Source organism: Gekko japonicus, unplaced genomic scaffold, assembly GCF_001447785.1.
Source record: "Gekko japonicus isolate JY-2015 unplaced genomic scaffold, Gekko_japonicus_V1.1 scaffold1341, whole genome shotgun sequence".
In the NCBI taxonomy this organism is placed as follows: domain Eukaryota; kingdom Metazoa; phylum Chordata; class Lepidosauria; order Squamata; family Gekkonidae; genus Gekko; species Gekko japonicus.
The window spans coordinates 436773-446845 of NW_015169817.1; the positions used below are offsets into that span (position 1 = coordinate 436773).

The 10073-nt window shown below is 44.4% G+C and overlaps 1 protein-coding gene across 1 annotated transcript in view; it reads left to right on the forward strand.

The window, feature by feature from the left end:
• Positions 1-10073, forward strand: part of LOC107115468 (cytochrome P450 2J2-like) — a 34257-nt gene that overhangs the window by 14316 nt on the left and 9868 nt on the right. The window contains 3 exon segments of the mRNA XM_015417186.1: positions 1308-1468; positions 4664-4840; positions 7688-7829. Coding sequence (XP_015272672.1) covers positions 1308-1468; positions 4664-4840; positions 7688-7829 — 480 coding nt within the window.

A 10073-nucleotide genomic window follows, 5' to 3' on the forward strand; every position in this document is an offset into this window, starting at 1 on the left:
GGCCAGAAATACCAGGTGCCATCAGGAGGTCCATCAGTGGGGCCAGGACACTAGAAGCCCTCTCACTGTTGCCCCCCCCCAAGCACCAAGAATACAGAGCATCCCTTGCCCCAGACTGAGAGTTCCTATAAGAACATAAGAGAAGCCAATGTTAGATCAAGCCAATGGCCCATCCAGTCGAACACTCTGTCACAGAGTGGCCAAAAACAACAGGTGCCATCAGGAGGTCCACCAGCGGGACCAGGACACTAGAAGCCCTCCCACTGTTGCCCCCCCAAGCACCAAGAATACAGAGCATCCCTTGCCCCAGACTGAGAGTTGTGGCTAATAGCCACTGATGGACCTCTGCACCCCTTCTGATGCAACCCTTCCTTCTCATGACCTGCCCAAGTTCACAGAATCAGCCTAGCTGTCAGATGGCCATCTGGCCTCTGTTTGAAAACCTCCCAAGAAGGAGAGCCCACCACCTCCCGAGGAAGCATGTTGTTTCAGGTCCGACCTACTGGGGCAACAGTAAACAAATATTGGGAGAAATTTGGCTTTGAGGCGCTTACTGGCTGGTAGGGAAGGGAGGGGAGCCAGATGAAGCCCTGTAGGAGCAGCAGAGGTGGCAGAAGCAGTAAGTGAGGAGGGCATGTCAGAGCGTGAATCTGCAATGCTGCTCCGGCCCTTTAAAATTTTAAGCTTCTCTATTTTCAGTGGGTGGTAGAATTGATGTCCAGACTTTAGGTCTACTGCTCCTGTTTTCAAAGGCATGCAACTTGGAGTCCACAGTCCACACACCAGGTCTACCCTCCATTGAAAACACGGCAGTAGACTTGGTGTCTTAAATCCAGGTCTACTGGCTACAGAAAACAGCGGCCATGGAACTGACCTCCAGATGGAGGCCAGTGTCTACCAGAACCAGTCTTCCCTCTAAGCTGAGTTAGTGTGAGCTAGCTCACAGTTTTTTAGCCTCCAGCTCACCCATTTTTGTCTTGGCTCCGGAGCAAACTCATGTATGCAGTAGCCACAACTTTCACTCACAACTTTAATGCCAGTAGCTCACAAAGTAGAATTTTTGCACAGAAGACTCCACAGCTTAGAGGGAGCATTGACCAGAACCCAATCTTCCTGACCCCTCCCCCCAAAAATATCCAAAACAGAATCCTGCCATAGTGTTCTGGGATGTACCTTCATGCATTTTAAAATGTTTTCTGAAAGATGAACCACTCTTAGGTTTGCAAAGATCTTACTATCTGTAACCTAACTTCACTATGAAATCCACTCTGAGTGCTCACAGAAGTTGCAACCAACTTTATTTGCAGGGCAGCCTTTTGACCCTACAGTGCCCATCACTAATTCCATCTGCAATGTGATCTGTGCTGTGGCTTTTGGACACCGGTTTTCTGTTGAAGATAAAGAATTCCTCCAGTTGATGGAAGCCATTGGGTACATACTTATATTTGCAGGTAGCTTCAGTCATGTTGTAAGTCATTTTCCTTTGCTTTCCTATTAGGTCAAACAGTCATCCCCTAGATTTCTTTTCCTTCCATCTTTAAGATGAACTTTTTAAGATGACTAGGGATGCAGAAGTATTTCACATATTCATTAGTTGACTCCAGGGCTCTTTTTGTTGCAGGAACTCCTTTGCATATTAGGTGACATACCCCTAATGTAGCCAGTCCTCCAAGAGCTTACAGTAGCCACTGTAAGAAGAGCTCTGTAAGCTCTTGGAGGATTGGCTACATTAGGGGTGTGTAGCCTAATATGCATAGGAGTTCCTGATACAAAAAGAATCCTGGTTGACTCAAACATTAAGGTTTGAATGGGTTCTGTCAGAATGAGAAGACTTTCAATTTGATGATGAACAACGGAACAGTAGACATCAGTATGGATGCCCTTTGTTCATGGGGTTGGATTTAAGCACATTTTTACACCGTACCTCCGCTGGCTGATCATTCTTTTGTTATATTGATTTCCTAGATTGACTAGGTGATATATCTGTGTAAATCTACGTCTTATTTTACCCATATCAGCCATGATGAACCAGTGAGAAGCACAGACTCAGTAGTCTATCTGAAATGAATTGAAAAGTTTTACTGAGACACAATATGTGAACAGCAGGGGAAATCATAAAGACATACAACGGATGATTACAAACCAATAAAATGTACCTCTATCCCTACAAAACTCAGCCTCCTTATTGTTATGCCAACTTCTCCAGGAAATTCCTGGAGACCCAATCCAAGTTATCTACCAAGGAAGTTTGGGTGTTTGTGGCTGTGCGTAAGTTCTATACCAGTCTATACAGAGGTCGGATGGCGAATGAGACGCTCGCTATATCCCAGGAAGTGAGACAACACGCTAGTCCTTAAATAAATGTTGTCTTTACTAAAGGTTTCTGCAGTCATACAAAATCGGAATCATACAAATTCATACAAGCTCCTTAGTTACAATAGTACATCAGAACAATTACAGCATAGAAAATAACAAAAGCATCAAAATGGGGAAGACACAATGGGGCACGGCTATACTCATCTGAGGTCCAGCTGAGGAAGAACTCCCCTCCTTGGAACGCTGGGCAGCCGAAAGCAGCAGCTTGTGAACTCCAAGGCACACAGGTAGGACCAGCCAAACCACGTGTGAGCTCTCTGGGTCGCGACTCCCGGAGAACTTAAGTAGTAGAGTCACTTGTAGCACCTTAGTGCACTGCTATGGGGAAGGTGGGTTAACCAGAGAGACAAAGGAGAGTTTCTCCTTAAATAAACTCTTTTTGGGGCATGTGCTATCCAGCCATAAACTATCAAACCCGTCCTCTAAACTATCACTACTGGATGAAGAGGGGGTGACGAGGGGATGACGAGGGGATGACGCTCTCCTAAGGGGTGGTGGCAATATGCAGATCCTACTCCTACATCAAAGGTGCCTTTTGGCAAGGTGTGAATCTTCCGTTCCCATGGACACCTCTTGATTTGCAGATCTGGTTCCTGCTCCAAAGCCATAAACGCTATTGTCTTTAGATCTCCAAACCAGATTAAGGGAGTAGGGTCACTTGCTCTTTCCATTCCAGGAATGCTGGGGTTCGCTGGGGATTTTCCACAACACACAACATACAGCAATCCCTGAATACACAATGCATAGGTATTCATGCTAGAGACACACATAAGCAGCATCACCACTATACAGAAATACAAACATAAGCTCATATCGTTACATTATCACTTCTAGCCAGCCAAATGAATATCTTCTAGATTACAAAGTAAAATCATTGTTAGCTACCTCAAGCTGGGTTCAAAGATTCACCCCAATACAAAAGAATAAGAAGGAAGCAGGAAAATGAAGTAGCAAGCAACCCATCCCACCGATCCTATCCTATTCTATATCATTTATATGTTTATCTTTGATCAGACAAGGTACCCAGGTTCTAAGCAACGGGCATAGAGGCATGAAGACCACTCTCTCAAACGTTGGTCAATAATTTAATCCTATTTATTTGCCAGAGAACACTGTGAGCATTGTCTCCATAACATATTCCACATTCCTAGAAACAAGTACCATGTTCATCGCTTATCTTGGGTCTTCAGTTTTTCAAGTGTTTTCAAGGCAAGAGATGAACAGAGGCGGCTTTCCATCGCCTGCCTCTGCATAGTAACGCTAGGCTTCCTTGGTGGTCTCCCATCCAAGTACTAATCAGGGCTGTCCCTGCTTAGCTTCCAAGATCTCATGAGATCAGGTTAGCCTGGGCTATCCGTTGGAAATTTTGTTTTCACTATTCACTTCACGTTTTTTGGAACAGCCAACAAGTACGTACATATGAAGTAGCTATTTTTCCTAATGCTGTATTTCCTTTCAGTTCTATTTCCTTTCAGGAAAGAATAACTGCCATATAGGTAAAGGTAAAGGTTCCCTTGCTCGAAAGCCAGTCGAATCCGACTCTAGGGTTGCGGTGCTCATCTCCGTTTCAAAGCTGAAGAGCCAGCGCTGTCCGAAGATGTTTCCGTGGTCATGTGGCCGGCATGACTAAACACCAAGGCGCCCGGAACGCTGTTACCTTCCCATCGAAGTGGTACCTATTTATCTACTTGCAATTTCTTGCTTTCGAACTGCTAGGTTGGCAGGAGCTGGAACTCGAGACGGGAGCTCACTCCATCATGTGGCACCCGGGTCTTGAACTGCTGAACTACTGACCGTCTACAGCCTGCAGTTCAGTGTCTTAACCACTTGAGCCACCGCAGCTCATATACTTGTACGCTAAGCGTTCCCTGATGGCTCTTATTCTTTCCACAGTGGGCATCTTCTGCCGCGGTTACTTTCTGTTTGGAGGTCTATGGACAGTATTTCTGCATGGAATTACAGAGGAGCCTACTGTTGGTTTTGAACACATTCTTTTTGTAAATAAGACTTAATTGTTACGAGCAATCTGTTGCATATATGCTTATACTTTCTATCGGGTTAGGACTGCTAACCCAGTATTTGTACTTTAATGAATGTAATGTAGAGTTTTAATCCTATATAGCTGCGAATTGTTGATGGTCTTCCCTTGGTGGGTATTATTTGTGGCTATACTTGTACACTGAGGGTTCCCTAATGTCTTTGGCGCGATTTGAGAACCCCAGCAGTTATTTTATAGACTGAGCCATCTTATAGTAGTGATAGGATTTTGCTTTCATCTTCCTTGTAGCTCTATGAAGTTTTCCCACGGATCATGGACCACCTCCCGGGGCCTCACAAGAAGGCCCTTTCAAGCGCAGAGGCGGTGCTTTCGTTTGCAAGGAAGGAGATAGAAAAGCACAAGGAGCATCACGCTGTCCACGAGCCACAAGACTTCATTGATTTCTACCTGTTTCAGATGGAGAAAGTAAGTATTCGCCTTCTACGTGAAGTCAGATACACTCAGTAAAAAGGAGAACGATGACAGGCGATGCAAACGGCCTTATTTGAAACCCGTCCGTCTCTTTCACTGCATGAGCTTGAGCTTCAGAAAACGGAATGTAGATCTCCTCTTCAGCTCAGACATTTTAACCCATTTGCATCACACAGGTGTTGTGTAGTCTTGGTGGAAAGGGAACTGATTCATCCGAAGAGGCAGCATTTCCCCAAGTATTGCCTTCAGGTTTCCAAGCAACCCAAAACAAAAGGGAGGAAACCCTTCAGACCAAAGCAGAGAAGGACTAAGTACAGAAAAGCCCAGTTTCTGATGATGTTACAATACATCAGCGTTCTATATACGATTTGTTGCTATTGTTTGCCATCAAGTCACCACTGACTTACGGCAACTCCATTGGGTGTTCAAGGCAAGAGATGTTCGGAGGAGGTTTGCCATTGCCTGGCTCCATCTCATGACCCTGGTGCCCCATGGTGGTCTCCCTTCCAGATACTAAGTAGGGACCAGTGTTCCCTCTAAGCTGAGTTGGTGTGAGCTGGCTCACAGTTTTTTAGCCTCTGGCTCACACATTTTTGTCTTAGCTCAGGAAGGATGGCTCCAGAGCAAACTGATTTATGCAGCAGCCAAATCGCTGGCTCACCGCTTTAATGCCAGTAGCTCACAAAGCAGAATTTTTGCTCACAAGACTCCACATCTTAGAGGGAACATTGGGGACGACCCTTCTTTATTTCTGACAAGATCAGGCTAGCCTGGGCTATCCACATCAGGGTATGATAAAAAAATAATAATATCAATTGCATTATGAATAGAATTAAAATGTACTGTTACATTATTGGCAATTACGATTTATATAAAACATGATTTTATAAATGGTTATAATATACTTATTGTTTGTCATTTGTGGGTTGTGGGTGGTTTATATGACATTTCATACTTACCTTTTATACTCTTCTGTATTCTGTACTTCACTTCTTTAGACTGTGAAGGACATGCGTGTTTATATGTGTTTCAAAAGAATCTAAAAAGCCTGCATGTTCTTTTCCGCTTTCATGCTGTTTTTCTGCGCCGTAGCTCCACTTTTATCCTATATGGATTTGTACTTTCTGATCTATATTTAATCTGATCTCCTATCGTATGTATATACGTAGGCCAATAAAGGCCTGTCAAATGTAAAAAATGAAAAGAGAAAACAGGACACCTGAGCCAAGTGAAACAGAACAAGGTCTCCGAAAAAATTCCGGTACAGAATATGAAGACGTGTCCTTTAATCAGCAAGCTAAATAAGTCTCTGTAAAATGGAAACTGCAAACCAGTCTTTCCCAAGAGATTCTACCCACTCAGTGATTCTGCTATGGTTTTAGAAAATGCCTGTAAAGAATGGCTGGCTGGCTGGGCACGGGTCACTGACAATTCAAATACATATTGACTGTTTTAATTCTGTATGGATGAGTTTTTCTTAAAGGGACTACTGAGAACGACACATTGGGTCTCGCATGGTTAATAAATGGAATGTTCCATAGATTGTGAATATTTTGTTCGTCAATAAATGGATGTATTTCATTTTTATTAATATATTTGTTTCTTGGATGACAAAATTTCCCTGGACCCATGGATCAAACTCATGGCATTTATAGGTTTCTAGTAGAATGTGGCTTTGAGTGTGATTGCAACTGATCTGATGCTTCCTCAGTACATTTTGTAGAGACTCAGGACCTTTCTGCACCTGTATTCTACCTTGGTCTCTGAGCGCATCCTATTCTTCCATTCTACATTCCCTCCTGCTATCGCTATCACTTTATTTCAGGGCTTTCTCTTGTTTTTCCACTCGTTTACAGGAATCTGCATTCACTGCATTCACTTCCAGCACACTGTTGTACCGCAGCTAACAAACCTCCTTTTGCAGCGATTCTTTGTTCTCATCCACTTTCAAATCATTAATCCTTTCTAAAGTAGAATTCTTTCTGCAGGTATTTAAGTACTGCCCACTGCTCCATCTCCTGTTTCCAGGAGATGTTTCCAGTGAGAGCCAGTTTGGGTGAGAGCCAGTTTGGTGTAGTGGTTAAGTGCAAGGACTCTAATCTGGGAGAACCGGGTTTGATTCCCCACTCCTCTACTTGCACCTGGCTGGATGACCTTGGGCAAGCCGTAGTTCTGTCAGAGCTGTCCTTGAAAAAGAGCAGTTTCTGTCAGAGCTCTCTCAGCCCCACCTGCCTCACAGGGTGTCTGTTGTGGGGAGGGGAAGGGAAAGGTGTTTGTAAGCTGCTTTGAGACTCCTTTGGGTAGTGAAGGGAGGGGTATGAATCCAATCTCTTCTCTTCTTCTTCTTCCACCTCTCTCTCTTTAGGTTTACGCTCCCTCCCTGTTCTGTTTTCTTTCCCCGCTTCTCCAAAGACAAAAGAGGATGTATCCTCCAAACTTTTAAAAAGTCAGAGACAGCATAAGAAGGAATCAGTAAATATAAAGGACTAGGGGATTCCCTACTCCCAAATGTCTTACATGTCTTACATGTGTTGGTCTGGATCTTCCCCTCCCTTCCCTTTCTTTTTGAAGAATCACAGAGGGAGGGAGGGAGGGGTTGGCAGCCAGTTAGCTCAAGAAATGTGGGTTTTGCTTGTATATGCAGAATGCATACTGAATATACAAATAAACTGGGGGGGGTGGACCAGTGCAGAGGGAATGCATGCGACTCCGAAGTCAGCCCTTAAGGCTTGACTCCTCGGATTCTCCGGAGCAAAAAGGGCCTTATGTCCATGGCTTCAGAGTCAAAATGCTTAGAATTTGCTGAAAATGTCATCTCACTTTCTTTATCATCAACAACAGAGCAAGAATGACCCCACGTCTACTTACAATGAAGACAATTTGAGACAGTGTATTTTTGACCTCTTCTTCGCAGGAACAGAAACAACATCCTTGTCATTGCGATGGGCATTGCTCTTCATGGCAAATCACCCAGAAATCCAAGGTAAGAAGTACTTCTATATTGACATAAAGAATAGCCACCCTTATATCCCCAGATTATCATTCTTTTTAAGTTTTCATACTGAGTAGCTAATTAACAGCACAATCCTATTCATCCTTAATTGGGAGTATGTTCTAATGAATACAGCGTCATTTACCTGCAGATGACACTAGAAAACCCCTTCAAGAATTCTAAGTAAATTTTATTGGAAAATGGGTAAACTGATTTATTTATTTAATTAATTAATTTTATTTATACCCCGCCCTCCCCGCATGCGGGCTCAGGGCGGCTTACAACCATAAGGCAAAAAGTGCAATAAAATACAATAAAACAATTTAAAACAGTTTTTTCATGGGCCACGCCCAAGGATCTCGCGTGACTAAAACCCTCTCTCCATTTTTGCACATACCCTTTCCATTCCAGGGGAGGTTACTGTGGCCCCCTGATGTTATTTGCCACTTAACCTCCGGCGGTGCTGTAAAACCGGTCCCCGTTGGTGGTAGTGGTAGCCAGGCCCAATGAAAGGGCTAGGGCCCAGGCCGAGAGGCCAATAGGTCTCTTGGTCACTGTAATTAGCCTATCGGGAGTGGAGGGGTGTTTGGTGGTGGGTTTCTCTGAGGGAATATAAGCCGGCCTGCGAGCCGGTTGAGCTGTCTTTGTTCCTGACTAATAAAAGGTATGCTTAGCTGAATCACTTCCCGTATGCATACTTTTCAGGAAAGTTACAAGAAAGGGAGTTACCAGAAAAGCTCTTGAACTACTATCAAATTAGCATGTGAAGAAAAAGGGTATGAGGTTTTCAAGTACTTTGAGACTGTGAGAACAAACCCTTTGAGCACGTGGCAAGTTAGAACATCTTCCAAAAGATCAGCCACTGGAAATGCATTGAAACAGGTCGGGAAGAAGAGACAGCCACAAGAGGGAACCATAATACAGATACTTACTGCTGACAAACGGTATTGTAGTAAATCCCAGGTACAATAGAAAGCAAATTCATATGGTCTCTAATAGCAGATGAGCCCAGACTAATAGTTCAGGGAATAAATTAGATAAGCCAGATAGAGAAAACGTTAATCCTGCTATTTTAGAATCCAGAAATTGGCACCATGGATTTACAAGGGAATCCGAGTGTGACCAAAGCAAAAGGAGAGGGAGGGATTGAGAAAAATGTAAGAATAGTCAAAACGGCAGGGCAGCAAGCCAAGCAGAGGTGGCAAGCTGTTTCATGCCAGCTTCAAGGTGCAGGACTGATGAAGCCACACATCTGGAAGTGCTCAACAATACCTCAAGGAAAGAGGACTGGATGGCTTCCATATTGACACCAAAAGCTTGGGTCCATATAGAAAAAGGTAAAGGTTCCCTTGCTTGAAAGCCAGTTGAATCCGACTCTAGGGTTGCAGTGCTCATCTCCGTTTCAAAGCTGAAGAGCCAGCACTGTCCGAAGACATTTCCGTGGTCATGTGTCCAGCATGACTAAACACCAAGTTGCACGGAACGCTGTTACCTTCCCACCGAAGTGGTACCTATTTATCTACTTGCAATTTCTTGCTTTCGAACTGCTAAGTTGGCAGGAGCTGGAACTAGAGAAAGGAGCTCACTCCATCATGCGGCACACTCAGGTCTCGAACCACTGAACTACTGACCTTCCACAGCCTGCAGTTCAGCATCTTAACCACTTGAGCCACCGCAGCATCCAGTTGGGTCCATATAGGGACCCCATATAGGAGTTGGGCTGTAATTTTTGCCCGTATCACCTGTAAAGCTGATGGAATATATTGGCCACCACTGGTAAAGAAGACTCTTTGGGTAGCTGCAATATTGGCACTTGAAGGACATTCCCCCCCCCCCCGTGTGTGCCGACAATAGGGACAACAACAAAGCCAAATGTTTTTGAGGAATGTTGAATGGAAATAGAAAAGATGATGAGGGGAAAGTAATTCTCAAAACAGGTTCTACAAATGGAATTAGTACTTCTGATGATTTAGGGCTAGGACTTCAAGGTCCCCTCACCCATCCAGCGGAGAGATTCGTGGGGTGTCCCAGGGGAGGGCAGGGATGTTGTGCAATGTCACTGACGTGATGACCGGTCCCCCACTGGGACCTGGGTGCTGGAAACCCTATTTAAGGCAGCAGGCTGGGCAGTAAAATCTTTTTGGAGAGAACATACCACAGTCCAGTGCTGCTTTCCTCAAGGAGAAGAAGGAGAAGAAGGAGAAGGAGGAGGAGGAGGAGGAGGAGGAGGAGGAG